Source organism: Rhinolophus sinicus, chromosome 1 (genome assembly GCF_057876585.1).
Source record: "Rhinolophus sinicus isolate RSI-liver-muscle chromosome 1, RSI-T2T, whole genome shotgun sequence".
NCBI classification, from domain to species: domain Eukaryota; kingdom Metazoa; phylum Chordata; class Mammalia; order Chiroptera; family Rhinolophidae; genus Rhinolophus; species Rhinolophus sinicus.
The window spans coordinates 25,072,923-25,097,676 of NC_142501.1; the positions used below are offsets into that span (position 1 = coordinate 25,072,923).

General features: G+C 45.7%; 1 protein-coding gene across 1 annotated transcript in view; it reads right to left on the reverse strand.

The window, feature by feature from the left end:
- The window catches only part of ANO2 (anoctamin 2), a 309,076-nt gene that overhangs the window by 273,464 nt on the left and 10,858 nt on the right, over positions 1-24,754 (reverse strand). Inside the window, exons 2-3 of the mRNA XM_074326158.2 lie at positions 9,703-9,908; positions 8,152-8,478 (exon numbers count right to left, since the gene is read on the reverse strand). Of these exons, the coding sequence (XP_074182259.2) occupies positions 8,152-8,478; positions 9,703-9,908 (533 nt within the window). The remainder of the gene's footprint in view (positions 1-8,151; positions 8,479-9,702; positions 9,909-24,754) is intronic.

A 24,754-nucleotide genomic window follows, 5' to 3' on the forward strand; every position in this document is an offset into this window, starting at 1 on the left:
GTTGGTCTGAAGGCGTCCTCTTCGATTCCACGAGCACAGTGAGGACAGTACACCGCAATACACAGGCTGTGAGCACGGGTGGGGAGTGTGCCAGCAGCCAGCAGCAAACACACACAGACACTGAGGGCCCCGTGGCTCCAGCTCCACGCCTCTAGGGCCTCCTGTGTCTGCACTTCACAAAGAAGACACAACAGAACAGCACGCCCATCAAACTCCACTCCCTCTGACTTCCTGTTCCTGAAAAGGTGCTAAAACCCCACAGGCCTTCTCTGAGGCGTGGGAAGACTATTCTCCAAAGGCCTGTAGAGGAGCTGAGTGTAAGTTCCCTGGGCTGGAAGAGCTCCGAGACAAGGAAAAAACATAGTTTTGGCTAAAACATCCACAGCCAGACCTACCCCACCCCTCGACACCTGGCAACAAAAGATCCCCACGCGGAAACTCAGCAAGACAGCTATGAGAATATCAGCAGTCACCTAGTCCAGACCCACACCCAACCCCTTGGAACGCTGAACTGGACACACGGTCCAGCTGCGGACCACAGTGGGCTGGTATGCAGCAGATGAGATTCCCAAACCAGCAATGCTCAAGGGAGACGTCAGAATGGACCCAGGGTTCCCTAGGAGCCATCAGGCCATAAGTGGCAATTTCCTGCATCTCTCTGGGGAGATTCACGACACTATGGCCATAGCTGAGCTCCTGAGCAAGTCAAGAGGGATGGCGGGACAGGAAGGAGGGGTCTCCACGGAGCACGGGCCACTTCAGAAGACAGAGACACAGCTAACTACCCTGCCAGCTCCTCTTCCTTTTGCTTCCACTGTCCTGCTCCTGACACTCATGGTACACAAAACAGGAAAGGCGGGAAACAGCACTGCTTTTGTCTGGATGTAAACAGAAGCATTATGACACCTGGAGAAGGGCCATCGCTCCACTCACTCACCATTCCACTCACCCTTTGCTCATCCAGAACAAAGGTCATCCTTCTTAGCAAAATGCATCATGAATGTTCATGAATGTCCAAGCAGGCAGGGGCCTTGGAGACCCACAGGAGCTGGTAGAACACCCCCAGTTCACAGTGCCCACTCACATCGGCTGGGATCCTGAGTATTTGGTGGCAGGGAGATGGAAGTCGGTTTAGACAAGAGCCTCAAGTCTCCTCCGAGTCACCCAGACCATCAGTCACTCTCCCAGAATTCTTTTCCAACCCCTGTTACTACACGTTAGACCTCACTGGGTGACTCTTAGAGGTCAGGTCTGCTTTGCTAATAGACTACAAGGTCCTTGAAGGCAGGGACCACGTCTTACTCACCTCTGTGTTACCAGCTCCCGGCCCAGGATGTGGCACGTGGAGATAGATGCTCAGTAAATGTCTGCTAAACGAGAGGCAGGAGAGAGGGGGCCAGAAGCAGAGCCTAGAAGGTCTCCCCTGATAGATGCTTCCCTTCTGAGTGTCTTTACAGTTGAAGTGACTGCCCAAGTAGTCTCTGACTGACAAGGACCATGAACTTATCAAATGATAAAAGGAGAAGGGCCTTCTTTCTCCATGTTCGTCTCAGAGCCCGAAATATCTAGCACTGCCCTGACGAGGAATGATTAACAGGATTGAGGGTAACTGGTCCCTGGCCTGACCCTCACCAAATCCAGAAACTGATGTGAAGGACAGCAGGAAACATGAGTGATACTCAAAATATTTAACAACCACCATCGCATAGTGTGAAGTCAGAACAGGCACCAGCCATGGACCCCCTGACAGTTATACCAGGAGCAACGGTCAGACATCAGCCTTCACAGGAAGATAACAACTGAGCTACAAGGAAGATGGACGTAGCAGAAGGAAGTTAGCCCATCTGACTTATGTGTTTGCATAGACTCCCTATGATCAATATTTCATTCGTTTAAGGCATGAAATAGCAGCATGAGCTTGTACAAGTCACATCCGCTCGACTTCAGTTCCTGCTCTCTGACGAAACTGAAAGACACTGCAAGGCCTTCCAGTGCGAATATCCTATGATCTTTGTACCTCCCAGACTGCACCTGGTAACAGAAACGCAGCAAAACACAGAGCCAGCCAAGGTAGTGCCCAGGCCAGAAGCACTTAGGTCAATCATTAATTCCTGCCCACTGCTACTGTAGGATGGGAGTCATAAATAACCCAAGTCCAGAAACTCCTTCCAGCCCCTTTTGAAGGATCCTGGAGACCACTAGAAGCCCTTATCAATAGATGAAGGACACCAGACATGAAGGCCTTGAGAAAGAGCCACACCCAGCTCCCTTCCCTCTCTAGTTAACCCCTTGACCTGCTTTACATTCCACCCACTGCCCAGTCTTTTCAGAACCTGGGCAGTTCTTACTTCCTGTGGTGACTGTGTAGGCCAAACGCCACCCCTTATTGAGAGACTAGGGGAAGCAGGAGTTAGGAGATCTAGTTTCCAGGCACAGCCCTGCTCTTCACCAGCGTGACAAGGCACTTTGTGTTTCCTATGACATGGGGATAATAGCTGCTTAATACTTCAGTGGGGCTGTCATGCATAACAGATAAGAATATTGAATGCTAATGTTTGACTATAAACTCTTTGAAAAGGAAGTATAGTATATTTACCTGAGTTTAGGGGTTTGACTTCCCCTCCTTGCCTCTGTCTGTATCCCCATCCCCAGACTGCCTCCCCTCAGAGATCAGATCCAACCAGCCCTGCTGTGGCTCTGTTCTGCTCAACTGTGCAGTCCCAGGGGCAGGGGCTGCTGGGTTGTCTTTGTTGTGTTCCCTGGAGATCCCTTGGGGGTAGGAAAGAGAGGCAGGTGCGAAGCCCAAGGCTCCAGCATGCTGCGTCAGGGTGGGGCAAGTGGGATAGGAACACATCCAAAGCCAGGGGGAAATCACAGTCATTAGCGCAAGTCAACAGCTGTGTGACTGCTACCCACACTCATGCAGGCGTAGCAGCCATCGCCAAGAAACAGTACGGACTGGGGCATCATTCAATTCCACATTCGCAGTTTCCCTGCATTTGCTGTAGCCTTTCCTAAGAACACAGGCTCCTACCCCATTCCTGAGACTCCTATTTCCTGAGAAGGAAATAGACTAATTTTATAATGGAGTCAGCAGGGACATGGGGACACTTACCCCATAGAAATACTCATACACTGCTCCCCTCACTGCAGCACCAAACAACCTGCCCTCAATGCCTGAGGCAGAGCAATGGACAGGAAGACCAGCCGGGACAATGTCACCATAGAAAACCAAACAGCACGGTTTTCCTAAGAATCAGGAAATTTCCGAAGTCCTAGTTTTCCCAGCAGAGCAAGATTTGAGAGTTTTGAGAATACAAGCTCCATATGGCCAAGAGAGAAGACAGCAGCAGTGGCGCCCCAGGTGGCCCTCATGTGCCCGAATCAGCAGTGAGGACACAGGTGTCTCTGTCATCCACAGACATCTCCAGCGATGTCTTTAAGTGAAATTCTAATAAAATAGCCAAACCTAAGAAAACATAGGCAAACTGTGGGTTAGTCGCCTAATACTGAATAGTCTTTAAAATCTAAATAGGGACACTGTCAATACATGGAAATAGGCACACAAATGAAAAAGTGAAACATCGAATGGAAAATATGCACCAATTATCATCCTGTCTAAAGCACACCCAGATATCAACTAGGGTCAGAAATGAATCCTGCAATATTCAGTCAGAGTTCAGTGGATACAAAGTTCCTTTGATCTGTAAGGCTAAGTGAATATTTTTTAATGCGTCCCTGATAAGAACCCATTTCTCTCCATTTATCTTATAATCCCAGTGAAACCAGAGCCTAAAAGACAGCCCAGCCCAGAGCGGTGGGGACAGCTGAGTAGGTGGGGCCCCTACACCTGCTCTCCAAACTGCCACCAGGTGCCATCAAGCTACGACCCTGCTCCGATGAGACGCCACTTCCAGGTTGCTGTTGAGGGCCAGGGGCTGAGCATCGGGACACAGAGAATAGTTGTTCAGGCCCCAAAATGCCCCCAGAAAGTTGTTCAGACCCTCACAGGCTCCAGCTGACGAATCCCTAACCAGTGTTTACCACCTACATGGCATGTGGGGGGAGGGGATTTGGAGAAGATCGTGGACCATTGGCTCTGGAGGAGGTAACAATTCATTCTCATTTTGTTGGGGTGCCACAGAGTTGGAGGCAAGCTGAATGTCCATTATCACTAGGGGAGTGACTAGGTAAATTGTGATGGCAAACTGCTCATGCACTTTTAAAATATGGATTAGATGCAGGTGCAGGATGTGAATGATCTGAAAAATACAATGCTAAGAGAAAAAACTAAGAAACAGAATGGGCTATAGAGTGCCTTATATAAATTAAAAATGCATACAGTTCTGAGAGACTGTCACAACCAAGAAGCGCCTAAGGAGACCTGACAACTACTTTTACTGCAATATCCAGGGCAGGACCCTGGAACAGAAAAGGACAGTAGGTAAAAACTAAGGAAATCTAAAATACAGATTTTAGTGAATGATAGTGGGTCGGTATTCATTAATAGTGTCATATGTACCATATTAATGTAGAAGCTAATAATAGGGGGAATTGGGTATGGGGTATACGGGAACTCTCTAATTTTTCTGTAAATATAAAACTGTTCTAGACAATAAAGCCCATTTTAAAAATGAAGAAAATACATAAAGGAAGAATGACACTGTACATTTCCCAGAGAACGCCCTGGAATGACTGCCTGTGGAGTGAGCAAGCAGTGACAAGTGAGGAGGGGGTATTTAAATAAGTAACAAGAGGGTCCTTCCACAGACCAGTGATAATAATGTACCATGACTGAGAAGTGCGATTAAGTCAACTCTTTGCCTTGGAGGTCCCAAAGCTAATAACAGTGATACATTTTTAGAAAACAGGGAGAGAGAAAGAAAACAAGACAGCAGGCCATGATGGCTACACAAGTGGGGCAGGCTCTGATGACGTGGGGAACATGAGGGAAGCTGAGTAACCTGGAAGAGCCCGATGAAAGAGTTAAGTAGGCCTAGAAACCAAGGGTGGGGATGGAAGGGAGGCGTTTTTGGTGGTTGCACAACAGTGACAATAATCCAGGACCCCCTGCACAGCCCCTGACACTGGTCAGTCCCAAGAGCTATCTCTGGGCCCTCCTAATTCCCAGCCAAAGCCAGGAAAATGCAACAGCAACCAAAATGAAACATGCTGGAGGGAAGCAAAGATGGGCTGTGATTCTAGTAGTAATAGCAATAATAAAAGTCGACAGGACAGTTACATTTGAATTTCAGATCAACAATGACTAATTTTTTAGTACAAGTATATCCCCAATATTACACAGAACATACTTACGTCAAAAAATTATTTGTTGTTGATCTGAAATTTAAATGTGACCAGGCATCTTGATCTTTCATCTGCTAAATCTGGCAACTCAAATAGTAATAATGGCAGCAACACTTACTCGTTACTCTTCTAGATACTAACTTTATTTAGTTGTCGTGTTTCATCTTCATAACAACCCAATGAAGAATATATTATTATTCCCGCTTTACAGATGTGGAAACTTTGACTCAAAAGGATCACGTCTCTTGCCCAAGGTCCTGAGGCTAGTAGATGCCAGACCTGGGATGTGAACATCAGTATTCAGACTCCAGAGCCCACATCTTGAGTATGATGCCACTTCCCGACTAAGCAGGGGAACGAGGTCCAGGCCTCGGCTCTCTGGCACTGAGACAGGTTGAGGACTGCAGCTCCCACAGTGGTTGTGCCAGGAGCTCCTTGTATGGCCCTCAAAACACACCACTACCTCGAGAAACCTGCCCACCAGAACCCCCCTACCTCCCACCACCTATCAGAGGCATCAAGTGAGCTTTGGGTTTCAGAAAGTGAAAACCAGCACTCCCACAGAAATAGAGCTCCAAGTAGCCCTAAAAGAGCACACTGTCACACATGGGGGGGAAATAATGAGAAAAGCGGCACCTGGCTGAAGGGTCTGGATAAGCAGCATAGGTCAGCACAACAAGGGTCTGAGCCAGGCCACACGCCATCCTGCCTGGGGACCTCTGGAGGTCCCTTCCAGCTTGGGGACAGTATTAACTTGAATCTTACAAAACAAGTTTCTGATAAGAATGGCACCCCACCCCTCAGCATGACACCTCTTGAAAGAATCACAATGAGCATTTATTGAGCACCTTCTATGTACGAGACATTGTGCTGAATGTTTTCATTGCCCAGTCGGGCACCTATTGTTTTGGAAATGAGGAACCTGAGACTCAGGGAGGTCATTTATTTATTCAACACTTGTTAAGCACCTAATTTATTGTTTAGACTCTGTCCTAGGTGACGAGGATACAGCAGTGCACCAAACAAAACCCTTGCCTTCATGGAACAGGTAGGGCACAGAGAAAAAAACAAATAAATGTCTCATGTCATTGCAGGTAGCAGGGCTAAGTGCGATGAAGCAAAGTAAAGCAGGACCAATGACTAGAATGGTGGGTGGGGACATTCTAGCCAGGATCGTCAGGGAAGATGTGTAGAAGGAGGCAGCATGTGAGTATGGGTCTGAAGTGAGGGAGTGAGCACGCACACATCTGGGGATGGGTGCCCGAGGCAGAGGTGACCACCAGTTCCAAGGCCCTGAAAGGAGTATGACCACCACATACCAACATAAGGCCCGTGGGCTGGAGCAGGAGCAGGAGGGTGAGAGGAGCAGATGACTTTGGAGAGTATGGCGATGGCAGGTCATTTTTTAAAAATATTACCATGGTATATTTATGTATTTGTTTGGGATAGAGAGAAATGTAATAAATCACTAATAGTAACATGGGTGAGAAGGTGCTAAAAAGCCAGTCTGCTGAAAACCATTCTTCCTCCTACGTGGTGTAGTATATGAAACTCTCACCATCCGGTCTCTCCACTTAGTTAAACTGAAGGGGCCAGGACAAGTACATACTCTGATAATGTTACAAGGGAAATAATCCAATAACACAACAAATCATGCATGCTTGGAGTGACTCAAAACCTATCTAAACAAAATAACCTGTAATCCTTGCCAATGGGCATGGGACCAAACACATTTTCATTAAGTCTTAAAATTCTGCAACTTTTCTGCTCTTTCAGGTGCATTCCTCAAAACTCCAGAAAGAAATTAAAGGGGAAAAAAAGGAATCTTCTTATCCCTCCACGCGCCATCATAGAGCTGAGGTTTAGAGAAAGTTCCAAAGCTTAAGGAATGTGTGTAAAAGATCTCAAATGATAGAACTGTTTTTGTTCACTCTCCCCTCCCCTGCTACAAAGAAAAACAAGAACACAGGTGACCTATAAGGACGAGGGAAACAGATTTCCATTTGTAAACCTGTAAGGGGCCATTGAAAACAACGGTCTGAAAAGAAGCTTCAAAGTTATGAGGAACACATTCAGAGAAGACTGTCAAAAGAAAACAAGCAATTAATGAGCTGGGTAACAACAGAAACTGAGCATCTTCCAAGGCCTGATGGCAGGTCATTTTCAAAGGATCACTGTGGTATATAGAAATGGATGGGTAAGTGAATAAATAAATGGATAAATGGATGGATGGATGGATGGGTGGATGGATGGATGGATGGGTAGATAGACGTGTAGATACATGGATTTCCCTGAATTCCCTTTGGCTGGCTACTGATCAGAGGTGAGAATATGTGTAGCTCACAAGTTCATAAAATGTATCCAATGTTTGGTTCCCAAATAATCAACTCAGTTGATTCAGTTCCCAAATAATCAACTTCATCGGGGAGTCCCAGACAAGCACACGCCTTAGTGAAGTAGGTCCCCTATAGAAGAGTTTTGATCCAAAGTTCAGTAGGCAAATCGGGTCTTCATCCGAAGGAAACCATCCCTGAGCAGGCCACAGGGTGGGGCCTGAGCACACCAGGAAGAAATGCTCTGCCTTCAGTCCCTAACAAGACCAACGGCCACACCACAGAGTGGCACACACACCACCCACCGCCTGAGATCCCTTAGGCAGCGGCACTAGCCACATCAAGACTCTTCCTCTAGTCCTTGGGAAAGGAAATCTGATTTGCCCACCAGAAAAATAGAAGCCACCTGCAAGAACAAAGCCAAGGCCGCTGCAGGGGACACCGATGACCGGGAGCCCAGCCCTACAGGGCGATCCCATCCCACGACCCCATGACACCTGCCCAACCTCACCTCCACATCCTTCTCAAGCTCCAGCCCGGCCTCCAGCAGGTTGTGCTCAAACTCCTCCCGCTGCTCCTTCCTCTCCTCCTCCAGGGCATCAAGCGGGCCTAGCTCAATGTCACCAGGGCCCCCAGCATGGGGCTCCTTGCCGGTCTCCCCATTGGAGACGATGGCCAGCGAGTGGCCATGGACGCCGTGGCCAGGATGCGCCGCACGTTTGCGGTAGTGGTAGGCAAGCACGTAGTCGACTTTCCTCTGGTTGTCACAGAAATGCATGCGGCTCAGAGAGGCCTCCGAGAACACCGGCTCGCTGGCCTCCATGTAGTTGTTGACGATCTGGCCAGAGAGAACAGGACAAGGATGGTGAGGTCCGGTGAGGAAGGAGCGAGAGACAGAGGAGGCTGACCTTGTTCTGCACCCCGAAAGGTGTAGTAGGAAGCAAGCCCCTCAGGCCCAAAGGCCCCAACTGCCCCAGTGAAAGGACAGAGTGGCCTAAATCCACCCTCACAGCCCTGCCCCCACCTGTCCACAGCCCAGGCATCGGTGCCATCACACCTGCTCTGGCATCCACGTGCATATACACCCTCACATACACACACTGCCCACACAGCAGCAGACCCCTGCACGCCCACACCACCTGCCTCCACACACAGCCACAGGCCCACTCCTGCACTTGCACACACTCACATACACTCAGCCGCTCTGCACCAGCACTCCTGCACACGTCCGTGCACACATACCTCACCATGTACACTCTGACACACACACACATGCCCACCGCCTTGCAGGTCGGCAGACCTGCCTGCAGACACACACATGTGGACACACACACAGTACTCACTGGTAGGTTCTCTGGATCCATTGGAACAAAGACCAATGTCTCGCCCCCGGCCCACCCCCACCTCCCACCCCACAGGGAATCAGTATACACTGTGCTCCTCACAGGCCCACATCTTCCTCTTCCTCCTCTGCTCCAGCCACTGGTGAGGACTCTGCCAGAGATGGCAGCAGGGGGACTGAATCCTGCCCTTGTGCACCCCCAGAGATGGGAGGCTGAGAGAAAAGGAGGAGAAAGAACAAGACAGAGCAGAGTACGAACCTGCCTCCCCTTTGGGTGTTTCCCTGCTTATTACTGGTTTGATACCCAGCTGGCTCAGCAGCCACCTGAGAGGTCACCTGGGCAACCAGATGAAGCGCCAGGCACGAGGGAGAGCCTTTAGAGCCGCCACAGCAGAGGTCTGCTTCTGCAGGCCTGCGGGAGGGGAGCCAGGGAGACCAGCCAGTGAGGTCACTTGGCCTCACACCTCCGCTTCCTTGGCCTCCTCTGACCAGAAGATTCCAGTATGGCTGGGACATTGTGCTGTCATTGACTTGGAGAAAGAGGAGAGGAAAAGGCCCTAACAAAAACCCTGGGGGTCTCTCTCTCTCTCTCTCTCTCTCTCCCACACACACACACACACACAAATAAACACCTGCCCCCCAAGTGGATGGTTCCCAGTTAAGAGGTTCCTTTGGGGCCCCCAACAGGGGGCCAGCCAGCACCCCAATCCCAGTACTCACGGAGCTGCTGTGGGTGCGCCCTCCACCACAGGACTGGCCAGAATCTCGGTTGGAACTGCCCTGAAGATCCGGGGCTTGGGGACCCAGCACCTTGAGGTACTGCTGTCCATGTTTGGGGCCCTGGCTGCCCTTGGACACAGCCTGAGGGCTCAGCCTGCGAGGGGAGCCAGGGAGCAGGGGGATATCTGTGGGGCAAAGGAGGCAAAGTTGCGTCAGGTGATGGGAAACTCGAGATGCAGAGGGAGGTGCACCAGGGTGGCCCTAAGAAAATGGTTATGTCTCCTCACAGCCTTAGTTAGCCAGGGTCGCACTGGTCACAGGGAAAGGAATGTGGAGAAGGAACCAGGGTGAGGTCTTGCCCCACTACACACACACACGAGGGTGGTGCTGGAGCCACCAGCAGGAGCTCCTTTGGATGATGGCTGTCCTAATATCTTACAATTCCCAGACAAGAGGAGACGGGTAGTGTCAGGTGAGCCAGAATGGGTGGAGCGTGCCTGGAGAGACGCCTTGAATTAATACCAAAGGCTTAGGTTTTACGGCCTCCCCTGGGGCAGCCAGACCAGCCAGCATCACCCCTCAAGGAAAGAGCAAGGACAGACCAAGGGTGGGCCCACTGAAGACAGGAGTGTCCTCTGACAAAAGGGCAGCCCCCAATGACCTGCAGGGTCTCCACGCACCTGTTGCTTCCACCAAGGCCTCAGAGCTCCAGGGCCCCTTCTCGGCCCTCCCCAGAGCAGCCTTTCTAACAACCGGAAGCAGGCCTGCAGTGCTATCTCAAAAAGCTTCCGGCATCACCCTGGAGGGAAAGGAACCCAGGTGGTGATGGAGTTGCAGCCTGTTAGAATTTGAAGGGACTGAAAGATGAAAGACCCCAACTCTGTGATGCAGCAAAGCCCCAGGCGGGCCACCAGTTGCCAAGGTCTTCCAGCTGATCAGACTCAACCTCTTCCCACCTCTGAGAAACACTTTCAAGCAGAGCAGCACAGCCAGTGCACCTGAGCTTAAACCTCAGCTCTGTCTCCTGGGCTTAACCCTCACTTCTTGCTAGCTCTGAGAGCTCTCTGGGCCTGTTTCTTCCATTGTGAAATGAGGAAGTGTCCCAAACTTGCAGGATTGCAGTGAGAATAAGAACAAGAGGTGTGACGCAAAGTAGTCATTAGCTTATGGACATGCAATAAAAAAATGGTTATCAAAGCTATCCTTATTTTTTTCATTTTAAGCTCTGTGTGAGAAGAACTCACACCTTATCCATCCAGCTTGGCCCTTAGCCCCTGTTGAATTCATTAGTTAATTGATTAATTAACGAATAGTAGCTCTTCCAGGTCTCTTGAAACAGAGCTTCAGGGCAGTTACCAGGTTGTGGAGCAGCCCCTATGTGCCCAGCTCTCCTGGGCAGTTTCAGTAAGCCTAGACATCTGGCCCCTGCCCTTGAGAGATAGCATCTTTTTATGTAGATAGTGCCAATATGCAGAAAACACAATTATGGCCAGCAGAGTATAGCTTTCATCATTTAGTTCTATATGTAATCCATATTCCATATTCTGGAAAACCAGAAAGGCCAGGTCAAGGTAGGCTTCCAGAGGAATTCAGCCTGAAGGCTGGTCTTGAAGGGTGGGTGGCTTCTGGAAGGCACACCACAGAGACAGAACACAGAGGGCAGGAGTGGGCATGCACACTGGTGGTACAACAGGGGGGCCTCCAGCTCAGGACATCAAGGCAGGGGTTCCTTCCTTGGTCTCTGGTCTTGCCCCATCCCTCTCCCTCATGCCTTTCTGTATGCTTGCCCGCCAACTAGCCCAGGGCAGAACTGAGGACTCCACACCCCAGGAAAGGCCTGGAAACCTCTAGATACATGGCTCCAAAGCCCAAGACCATCCTGATGTGTAACTGGGCAGACGATAAAGGTGATGCTTATCAAGGTCTGCCCTTCCTTGACTACTATATTCACATTCACAGCAGTGACTCAGGGTAGCTCAGATTCAGAGTCAGCCTAGGCTGTAGTCAAACCACTATCCAGGAGCCACCATCCACTAAAGGTGCCACCTGGGGGTTGAGGCTGGCCTCTAAGACCCTACTTGCCTCCTGGCTGCTCCCTCTGCTTGCTCTCTGACACATGGATCACGGCCGCCTGTAGCCCTGCTTTCATACCCACCTTCTCCCCCAAACCAGCCTATGGTTCAGTCATTCAGCTTCAGAAAGACATACCAAGCAATAATGACACAGATATGGAGAGACCCAAGAGAGCTGGCTTACACCATGAGAAAAAGCCGAGGGGGTATGTGAGTGAAGCCTGGCCATCAGGAAGGGTGGGACAGATAAACATACTCCAAGAGAATCCTTTCAGAGACTGAGATGAGGTAAATTGAGGTTGATCAGAAATAAAGGCCACCATACACAGCCTATGGAACATGTTACCCATTTGGAGAAATGGAATCGTCTTTCCTTCATTGACCATCCACATGGCTTTTGACACACGCTACCTTGAACAACAGATCCAGGTGTTCGTGACTTAGCTACCCTCCTAGGCTATGGGTGTCATCAGGTGGGGACATGGCTTACCCATCTCTGGATCAATCAGATTGATGTTCACAAGGCTTGGACCTGGGGCCTCTTCTCTACCCTCTAATTCTTTCCCTGGACCCTCTCATCCACTGCTGTGGCCTTAATTATTACCTATGTGCTCATGGCTCTCCAAATTTTTCCTTTAACCCTACTCTTCTCAGGCACCAGATCACACATTCCCCTGCCTACAGGCATTGCCAGCTGGATGCTTCAGAGCCCCCTCAAAACCAGCATGCCCAAAACCAAACAGGATCTTCTCCACAACAGGGTTCTTTTTCAGTATCCCGTCACCACAAATGCTGCCACCGTACTGTCAGCCCACACACAAAGCAGAAATCTAAGACAACCTTGATAGCCTTCTTCCCTCACCCCATATCCAATTTGTCACCAGTCCCTTGAATTTTACCCCTGATATATCTCCCGAATTCATCTGTTTTTCACCACCTCCATGACTACCGTCCTACTCCAAGCTACCATCCTCACTCACCTGGATTACTCCAATAGCCTTCTAACGACCCCCCCACCTCGCCCCCCAACGTTTCTGCCTTTATTCCCCTTCATTGTTCCCCACAAGGTAGCCAGGGGGTCCTTTCAAAATGTCGATTTGGCCAGGACACCTTCATGTGTGGAGACTTCTGGTGCTTCCCACCGCTCTCAGGCTTTGAGACCCTGCATAGTCTGGCCTATGTCCATCTCCCCTCATCTCTCCCCATATCCTGCTGGATCTCCGAGCTCCAGCCATGCTGTTCTGCTTTCAGTCTCTTTAAGGAGCCATACTCCCTCCCAGCCCAGGATCTTGTGTATATTCTTGCCTGTGGCTGGAACATTCTTCATCTAGCTGTGGGCCCGTTATTTTGGTCATTAGAGGCCCAGAAAATCAAAAGTAGCACATTCCTCTTTCAAAGAGCTGCCCATCGAGGTGTAAGATAGGAATATTCAGACACTACTGGCAAAGCTAATTTCCTCCCAACCCAGACACAACTGAAGTTCCACAAGCCAAGGTGGTACAGGCATGGGGCCACCCAGACACATGTGAAGTCATCAGAGGAAGGTCTCTCAGCTTCATCCAAGGGACTTCATTGATCAGCAGAGCCAGAGAGAGTGGGGCTCAAAGAGCAGCATTTATTCTGGTATCACTGAGTAAACATAACCCACCAGTGGCAGCCCATTGATTGTCCAGTCAAAGAACCTCTTTCTATGCCCAAGCCCTTGCCCAGATCCCCAAATGCCCACCCCAACTGACTGCCCCATATGTGACGAGCTCCTTTCAGTTGTCCAGAGCTTCATAAGGGCTCCTAGAGCATTAGGGTTTGGGGAAGGGAGAGCTCCCCTCACCTAGTCAAAGCGTAACCAGATGAAAATGAACAGGAGTCTCCCACCAGGCATGGGTAGAGGGCAGCCCCACCTTGGCAGCAGCACCTGCCAACATCCACATCTGCTCCCAATCCATGCTCCTCCTCCCCCCCCCAGAGGGATCTTTTTAAATTATACATCAAACTACTCCACCCTCCCACTCAAAGCCCTTCAATAGTTCCCCGGTGCCAGAGTATAAAATCTTTACCATGAACCGAAAGGTGCTACGTATATTCTCCAACCTTCTTCCAGCCTTCCTTCCTATTCCCCATCTCTGGAAACTAGAGTGTTCTGAATATTTTTATCTACTCCATTTGTGGACACCTTGAAGCATAGTGGAACCATAGGGGCATTTGCAAAGCGGGGAAGAGGACTGTACATTTTGAGGGTAAGGAGAAAATAAAGGGAAGGAGGGCTGCGTCCTGTTCTTGGCGTGCTGTTTGGCCTGTCTGAATGGTCCAAAGCCACAGCGGACAGTCTTTATCAGGCTGAGAATAAGAAAATCAATGCCAGACGCTGATTTGAGACTACATTAGCGCAAGGGCAGGCTCTACAGAAGGCCACCTGAGAAACACGGGAGTCCATTTAACCACATTGTTCTCTTTCCCAGTCTACAGCCCTCCCAGGACTAGCCATCAGCACTGTGCCACACGGCAAGCCCCACACCGAGCCAGGAGTGAGCTCAGACTCACTGTGCCTTGGTGCTTAGACCTAGCATTGCCATCACTTGGGAAAAAATACTTTTTCTCTGTGCTTAGTTATTCTTTCTATGATTGATGGAGAGGGTGTCATTACTGTATCTTTTCCTCATAGGATGAGTGTGATGACACAGTAAAAGATCAAATTCCTTGGAAATACATGAGCTATGGAAATGCGAAGGACCATTATCAAATCCCATTAGCCAGTGCCTGCCCCCTTCGTCTGTCTCTACCCACACTGACTTCTCCGCTTCTTTTCAGCCACTCGCTCCAAGTCCCCAGAATTCCCTTTCTCTACCCCCACCTGCCTATTTACCATTCACTTGCTTTCTTACACTACATAGGAGAAGCACCAGCTATCTAGCCCCCATGACAACAAGTAAATGTATTTGCTTACTCATCTGGGACCACCACACACTTTTTTGGCCTTTGGGTCCAGTTTTGGCTCTTGTAGGGATGAACTCTGTCCCTTCCAGTTGGATCCAACCTCCACCACCCATTTGGGCTGCAGGTACCGTAGGTTGCACTACAGAGGCTGATGAAGGAGCAGGATCAAAGACTTCCAGAGAAAAGAAAAGGATAGAAACGAAGGCAGGAAAGGCCCAAATCTAAATGAAAAAGTCGGTAGAGCTTGTTTTTAGAGTTCTCTCAGCACAGTGCCTTCTCATTGACCCTTCCCTGACCTTGCCCAAGGCCCCTCCCCAGCTTTGGTTCCCCCATATTCTATGCCTGCACTTTCCCATCCACCATCAGTTTCTTCAATACCGATTCCTTCATTTAGCTGTGAGCTGTCTTAACTAAGAAGCTAACTTACACCAAAGTACAAACAGCCCATGCTCACATCCTGATAAAATAAAAGTGAAAGCATTTTGAAAACTTTAAAGGGCCTTGCAGATGTCACTAGCCCTGCATGCTTGCAGAGGCAAAGGTCTTAGCTCCAGGAATACTCTCTAGAGGTGGGCACTGGTACTCCATGCTAGGGGAAGGGAGAGATGCTGAAAGGCAGTTCTTCCTAGCCCTCCACGCCATGCCACACCTCTTGGACAGTTGGGCAGGAATCTTCAGGGTCACAGCAACAGCTCAGAGCATGGAGGGGCCTCTGAGGAAGGGAGAAGGGCAGAAGCAGGATATGGAGAACTAGCTAGACTAAGAAGGCTCAGGCAGTAAGTGATGGTGGGAAAACTGGAGCAAAGGGACCAGGTGCCACAATCAAGAAAAGGCAGGGCCAGACTGGACAGAAAAAGAGCAGGAAGTGGGTTTGCCAGGCACGGAGGAGGGTGATGTGAGTCATCAGGGCCCAAGGAGGTTCCCAGAGCCTCCAGGAGAGAAGAGCAGGAGGAGAGGTTTCCTGGGGAGCTGGACTTCCAGGCAGCACGGCTTTTCCTCGAAGCGTCCCTCATGGCATCATTACGGTATCATTATTAACCACTGGCAGGTGAGGTGTGAAGTGCCCTGAAAAACAGGGCAGCCTCTGTTACCAGCCTTTCAAGGCCATTGCTTCTGGGAAATCCCGATTGGCCAGGGCTGCCCTGAGGGGAGACAGAGCATCCACACTCCAAGCTAAGAACAAGATTCCGGGTGGGTATGATCCTACTGATAGCAGGGCCTTCTTAGAGAGGCCTGGACATTTTCAGATTTTGAAGGCACTCATCCTGTACCCTCCCCAAGCATCCTGGGATGGATGGATTTCATTTCAGTTAGGATCAACGCTTACATTGAGGTCTCACCCTACTTTCCCGCATGAATTTGACCCATGACAACAGTCTAAATTTGAGGCTCCAAGCTCAAAATTTGAACCAATGGCCCTGCCGATCACCCCACCTCTTGCCCCGTAGGTCCTGTTGAACAGCAGCTTTCTCAGCCTCTGCATGCAGCCAAAGTAACGGAAGGACTCCAGTTCCCCAGGATCCTTTGCAAATCTGCCTCCTCAGCTCTGCTTATCTTATAGCCTTGGTTCAACAACAGCCCTCTCTCCCCCCACCATGTTCAAACAGCTCTTTCCTGATGATGACACCGCCACAATTTTGCATCCGCGCGTTGCACCTGGATAAGTAAGAGTTAACTGGCCTCACTGCCGTTAGTCTTGCTCCCCTCCCATCCTTCTCAATCCTCCATCCTCCACTCACACTTCAGCTAGTGTTCACATTTGAGACAGTCTGACCAAGTTACTCCCATGCAGCGGCTTTCCACTCTTCTTAGTATGAAGACCCAACTGTCTAATATGGTATACGGGCCTTCCATCATCTTGAGGCTCACAAACAAGCTGGCATTCAAAGACTTCCATATCTGGCTGTTACACATTTCTGCTGCCTAATCTGTTCATCAGATAAGAACATTCTTCTTTAGCCAAACCTGTCTCCAGACCGACTCTCACTCTGTGTCTCTCCTCATGCTTGGAATGTTCTCTCCACTTGTCTAAGTCTCATCCAGCTAAAGTCCTACTCCTACATCAAGCCTTCCCTAACCAGCTAGGGAAGGCCTCAAAACGTTTAGAAAATTTGCCGGTTTTGGCTTTTTATTCCAAGCATAGGACTCTGGGTTCGGTAAGGGCTTAGTAAACGTTTGGAGGTAATGATGTAAGGAATTAGGGAATCCTTTCTTATGAGTGAACTTTGACCAGAGTAGCTTCCACTCTGGACTGAACACAGACCTGCCCTAATCAGAACAACAGCTACAACAACCCTGACAGCTGATATCTTACATGTGCTGGGCATTGTTCTAAGCACTTCACATGTATCAACTCACTTAATCTTCAGGACAACCCTATGAGATAGGTACTATTGTTGTCCCATTTTACAGATGAGGAAACTGAGGCATAGAGAGGTCAGACAAGTTCCCCCAAAGTCACCAGCTAGTATGTGGCACACTCATAGTGCACACTTTTAACCACTAGGCTATACTGTGCAAAAGGAAGAGGGACAACTGAGACTACTTGATAATTCCCTTCCTGATTGTACATTCTTAACATCCCTCACCCCTTTAAAAAAGCCTTTTAACAAATAGCATTGGCAGTCCATGCTACACTGTGGTTTGCCGTGTGGCTGATGAGATGAAGGTATAAACGCCCCTCCATCTACGTCATGATGAAGTAGCCAATCTACAACATAATTGGTCAAAACTGTTCTGTTAGCTAGTTAATTATACACTGCCATGAAAGCATGATGATACAATGGTGAGCAAATGTTATCCTCCTCCAGCCCCTCTACATACACCACACACACACACACACACACACACACTTTAATGAGGTTGATTGACTCCTCTCCTGGGTGTGCTTAGTGGGTTCCCTCAATGTTCTTCATCCTCCTCTGCCACCCACAAACATCTTCTGTGTCTGGCCTTTCCCCTCCTCCTGGGTGTAACCAAGATGATAATCCCTTTCTTATTCCTGTCTCTCCAAAGAAGATGGAACAGATTTCTGATGCCCCAAATGGACTGGGTCTAAGGTTAAAGCCTAAGACAGCTCTTTCAATCATAGCTCCCAGCTCAGACCGCTGAGGCCTTCGGATCTGGATAAGATCTGAGGGTTAGAGAGGGATTCAGCAGATGTGAGACATATGGGTGAACCTGAGAATTTTATAAAATGTCCCAAGTACATTTATAGTTTATAGGAAACTGCTCAAAATTTTTCTCTATGTTACAGCATTATTAAATGACTAAGTTCATGTCACATAGACAGTAAGCGTCGCCTGTTAGATTATGCTCTCCATGGGAACAGGAATAGTGGCTATCTTGTTCACCACTGTATCTTCAGCCCCAAGCACAGGGAGTAGCACATAATCAGCTTTGGGAGCAGCGCGACTACCTTCACACAACTTGGGAAAAAGGAAGTCCCAATAGCAAGCATCAACTGAGATGGTCACCCCATGTAGAAGCTTGAAGAAGTGTTCATAAACACCCTTGACACACCTCTAAGTCTAACACCAAGGGGGCCAGGCTTTAAGGGGACTGGGGATTCCATAATAATTAGTGGGAGGAAAGCTTAAGAGGCACATTTTTTAATTTTCGCATAACTCCACCTCAAGTAGGCTGGCCTAGCCAAATATAGATTGCTCTTACCTAAAACCAGATGCATCTTCATTTGACAATCAGTGAAGTTATGATCACCACATTCCAAAGAACAGAACTAGGAGAAGTAGTTCTGGAGAACGAGAAACAGCAGCATACAAGAGCTGCTCCGTGGGGAGGAGGAGATGGTCATGGGAAGCCAGACTTAAAATACTAGGATTCAGTACCTGGGAAAGGTGAGGATAATGGAGACACAGAGTGGTTCTCAACCTTGGATGCACATTGGAATCACCTAAAAAGATTAAAATATTGAGCCCAGGTTCCACCTCAAGATTTAGAGCTAAATTGTCTGGGGTATTCTATTGTACCACCAAGGCTGAGACCATTAGTCTATAGAATCACTAACAAAATCAAAAAGGTGAGCACAGATCTAGTCACAAGGTCTTAAAATATTAGAAGGAAGAAGAACCACCTGGAACCTGAACAAGGTAAGCGTAGGACAAGTAAAACAAAGTGCCACTTAGCACAGTGAAGAAAAATATTTAGAACCAGAGATTTGCCTCGACTTGGGTGTTTTAAGAAATGGATGATGCATCAAGGAAGTAATCAAAAGATACCCTGAACATGAAAACAACTGAAATGCCCATTGGTACGCAAAAAAAAAAAAAAAAAAAAGATACCCAGACTGGATTAAGAAACTGTGGTACATACATGTGAGTAATATAATGGAGTATTACTCAGCCATAAAGAAGAATGAAATCTTACCATTTGCAACAACATGGATGGACCTAGTGAATATTATGCCAAGTGAAATAAGTCAGACAGAGAAAGACAAATACCATATGATCTCACTTACATGTGGAATCTAAAGAATAGAATAAATTAACAAACTAATCAGAAGCAGTCTCAGAGATATAGAGAAAACTGAGGGTTACTAGAAGGGAGGTGGGTGGGGATAAGGGAGAAGGTGAAGGGATTAGAAAGCACAAATTGGTAACCACAAGATTGCCATGGGGATACAAAAGACAGTTTGGGGAATACAATCAATAATGTTGTAAAGATTTAGTAGGGTACCTGATGGACACTTGTCTTATTAGGGAGACTACCTCAGGGAAGATGTAGATGCCTGATCACTTCACTGTACACCTGAAGCTGAAGCTGAACAATAATGAATGTCCACTATAATTTAATATATATATAGTCACAGGATGTGGAGTACAGCATAAGGAATAGAGTCAGTGGAACTGTAACAGCTATATACGATGTCAGAGGGGAAGTAGGTTGGGGAAAAGGGGTTATCACTTTGTGAGGGGTGTAAATGTCTAACTATTACATTGTTTTGTACTCATGAAACTAATAATAAAAAAAAGAATACAAATTGGTAGTTATAAAATAGTCACGGGGATGTAAAGTAAAGCAAAGGGAATATAGTCAACAATATTGTAATAACTATGCATGCTGCCAGATGGGTATGAGACTTATCAGGGGGATCACTTAGTAAGTCATATAAATGTCTAACCACTATGCTGTACACCTGAAACTAATATAAAATAATACTGAATGTCAACTGTAATTAAAAAATTAGGAAACAATAAAAAAGGACAATTGCAAAAAAAAAAAAAAAAAAAATACCAGAGACAAATGAAAATGAAAACACAACGACCCAAAAGCAGTCCTAAGAAGGAAATTCATAGTAATACAAGCCTACCTCAAGAAACAAGAAATATCTCAAACAATCCAAACTTGCACTTAAGGAAACTAGAAAATAAAACAACAAACAAAGCCCACAGTGAATAGAAGGAAGGAAATAATTAAGATCAGAGTAGAAATAAATGAAATAGAGTCTAAAAAAAAAATACAAACTATCAATGAAATCAAGAGCTGGTTCTTTGAAAAGATAAACAAAATTGATAAACCTTTAACCAGACTCATCAAGAAAAAAAGAGAAAGGACTCAAATAAATAAAATCATAACTGAAAGAGGAGAAGTGACAGTTGACACCACACAAATAGAAAATATTATATGAATATATTATGAACAAGTATATACCACCAAATTGGATAATCTGGAAGAAATAGATAAATTCCTAGAAACATACAATCTTCCAAGACTGTATCAAGAAGAAATAGAAATATGAACTGACCAATTGCTACTGACAAAATAAAAAAAACTCCTAACAAATAAAAATCCTGGATCAGATGACTTCACAGGTGAATTTTACCAAACATTCAAAGAAGAATTAACACCTATCCTTCTCAAACTGTTCCAAAAAATCAAAGAGGAGGGAAAGCTCCCAAGCTCATTTTAAGAGGCCACCATTATTCTGATTCCAAAAACAGAAAGGCAGTACAAAAAAAGAAAATTATAGGCTGATATCCCTGACAAACATAGATGCAAAAATCCTCAACAAAATATTAGCAAACCGAATTCAGCAATTCATTACAAAGATCATACACCTTGATCAAGTGGAATTTAATCCTGGGACACAAGGTTGGTTAAATACCTGCAAATCAATTAATGTGATATGCCACATTAACAAAATAAAAGATAAAAATCATATGATCATATCAATAGATGCAGAAGAAGCGCTTGACAAAATCCACCATCCATTTATAAAAACTCTCAGCAAAGTGGGAATAGAGGGAACATACCTCAACATAATAAAAGCCATATACGACAAACCCACAGCTAACATCATACTCAACGGAGAAAAGCTAAAAGTATGCTACTTAAGATCAGGAATAAGACAAGGTTGCCCACTTTCACCACTTTTATTCAACATAGTATTGGAAGTCCTAGCCACAGCAATCAGACAAGAAAAATAAAGGCATCCAAATTGGAAAGAAAGAAGTAAGACTATCTTTATTTACAGATGGCATGACACTATATACACAGAACCCTAAAGATTCCACCAAAAATCTATTAAAACTGATAAATGAATTCAGAAAAAGTATCAGGATACAAAATTAATATTCAAAAGTCAGTTGCATTTTTATACACCAATAATGAACTGTCAGAAAGAGAAATTAAGAAAATAATCCCATTTAAAATTGCATCAAAAAAATAAAATAAAATACTTAGGAATAAACTTAATCAAGGAGGTAAAAGACCTGTACTTGGAGAACTATAAGACACTGAAGAAAGAAATTGAAGAAAATACAAATAAATGGAAGCATATACCATGCTCATAGATAGGAAGAATTAAGATCATTAAAATGTCCATACTACCCAAGTAATCTATAGATTCAATGCATCCCTATCAAAATATTAATGGCATTTTTCACAGAACTGGAACAAATATCTTAGAAATAGTATGGAACCACAAAAGACCCTGAATAGCCACCGCAATCTTGAGAAAGAAGAATAAAATTGGAGCTATCATGCTACCTGATATCAAACTATACTATACTTCAAGGCTATAGTAATCAAAACAGCATTATACTGGCATAAAAACAGACATATAGATCAATGGAACAGAATGAAGAGCCCAGAAATATGCCCACACCTACATGGTCAATTAATCTATGACGAGAAGTCAAGAATATACAATGGGGTAAAGACAGTCTGTTCAATAAATGGTGTTGGGAAAATTGGACAGATACATGCAAAAAAAACGAAACTGGACCACCTTCTTACACCATACACACGAATAAATTCAAAATGCATTAACAATTTAAATAGATGACCCAAAACCGTGAAACTCCTAGAAAAAACTATAGGGAGTAAACTCTCTGATATTGCTGCTAGTAATTTTTTTTTTTTCTGATTTACCTACTCAGGCAAAAAAAAGAAAAGAAAAGAAAAAATAAACAAATGGGACTACATCAAACTAAAAAGTTTTTGCACCGCAAAGGAAACCACTAACAAAATGAAAAGACAGACTACTGAATGGGAGAAGATATTTGTCATGATACATCTGATAAAGGGTTAGTATCCAAAATTTATAAAGAACTCATGCAACTCAACACCAAAAAAACTAACGATCCAATTAAAGAATGGGCAGAGGACCTGAATAGACATTTCTCCAAAGAAGACATACAGATGACCAGTAGACATATGAAAAGATGCTCAACATCACTGATCATCAGAGAAATACAAATTAAAATCACAATGAGATACCATCTCACTCCTGTCAGAATGTCTATCATCAATAAATCAACAAACAACGAGTGTTGGAGGATGTGGAGAGAAGAGAATCTTTGTGCTCTGTTGGTGGGATTGTAAATTGGTGCCACTACTATGGAAAATGGTTTGGAGGTTCCTCAAAAAATGAAAAATAGAACTATCTTATGACTCAGCAATCCCACATCTGGGTATTTATCTGAAGAAATCCAAAACATTAATTCAAAAAAGATACATGCACCCCTATGTTCATTGCAGCATTATTTACAATAGCCAAGATACGGAAGCAACCTAAATGCCCATCAATAAACGACTGGATAAAGAAGATGTGGTACATATATATAATAGAACATTACTCCGCCACAAAAAAAAATGAAATCTTACCATTTGCGACAACATGGATGGACCTAGAGGTTATTATGCTAAGTGAAATAAGTCAGACCGAGAAAGACAAATACCAAAAGATCTCACTTATATGTGGGATTAAAAGAACGAAATAAACAAACAAAACAGAAATAGCCTCATAGATCCAGAGAACAAACTGATCACTGACAAAGGGGAGGGGAGTTGGGGAGCTGGGTGAAAAAGGTAAAGGGATTAAGAAACACAAATTGGCAATTACAAAGTATCCATGGGGATGTAGAGCACAGCACAGAGAATATAGTCAGTAATGTTGCTACAACCATATATAGTGCCAGGTGGGTACTAGATTAATCAGGGGGATCACTCCATAAATTATATAAATATCTAACCACTATGCTGTTCACCTGAAACTAATATAAAATAATACTGAATATCAAGTATAACTGAAAATAAATAAATAAATAAAATTTTTTAAAAAGAAAATAAATGGGTGCTACATGAACCCAGACGCAAGGGAGGCCTATCGATGGAGAAGAAAGAAAAGTTACCATGCTTGGCAAGCCATGAGCATGCTTTGGCCCTCTGGCTACAGAAATGGTGTGAGCTTCAACCAGAGGTAGGACCCTCCACTTGTACAACTTCAGTTTGGCTCCCTGACTTCTAACACATACTTTAGAACCGTGATCATAATACCGGCTTGAGAGTCAGAGGAGATAGAAATGGGTTCTACACAATCCCAGTAAATTTGAATGCGGTCATTAAATATAGTTAACTTATACCTAAATTACATGATACAGTTTATAGGTGAACTGAAGGCACACCTACCCGCTGTTACAAACAAGAAGGCAAGCATCTTCCTCTAAATTGACAACACAGACATGTAACATTCCAGGAGGAGCCTCAAGGTAAGTATGTAAGACCAGCACGATACCACACTCATTTAAAATGCAACTTTTTAAAAAGGTGGTCCTCAGGTAGTATGCCATCATTTCACCTAACTTCAGAGGATCATAGCCAAGTCCTATAAGTACCTGAGTGAAATCCTTCATCATGAAATTTTTATTGAAAGATTTTTTTAATATGCAACTGTATCGCTAGTTCATATATTTATTTTTATAATTTCTCTTTCCTTTAGCCCAATGTATTAATTCCATAAGGACGTATACTTAAATTCTGAAAAGGACTGAATTCCCCAAAGAGAAATCAAATTCATATATAGCATCTAAAAACAAATCAAATTGTTGGGATTCAAGGACAGATGAAGAGAGTATTTCACATTTAAAGGAAAACTCACACTGTCTTCACACTGCATTCTCTAACTCATATTAGCCAGATATCACTTTAATTTAAAAAAAAAAATTTTTTTAAAGAAGCAACTAAATCTGTTGGTCAGCTACTGTCTCACCAGCTCACCATTCATTCATTCATTCATTCATTCATTCAAAACCATTTAATAAGTATTTACCACATTCTCTGTCTTGTCCCAGGTGCTGAAACTTGCAGATCTCAGAGCCTACTTGGGGAAACAATGTGTAAATCTGTAACTTTAATACAGTAAGATAGCATGAATATGCCACGCCAAATTTATCATTTTTGATAGGCCCCTATGACAAAGACTGCTACCTGCCAACCAAAATCCATGTTCTCCTCTTCTTTCTGAACACACAGCTAGACCATACTTCCTAGCCTCCCTTGCAATGAGACATGGCCATGACACTGAATTCCAGCCAGAGGAATGTGAACAGAGTGATATGTACTACTTCCAGGCATGTCCCATAGAAACCTCTTATGCATGCTCCTGCAAGCTCTCCATACTCTTTTCCCCTTTTAGTAACGGGAATGAAAATTCTCAGGGTCACCTTGGAAATCATGGTTCAAGTTGGCTGAAACCCCAATACCTCTGGTCCCTGAAAAGCCACATAGTAAAAGCCACTTCACCAACT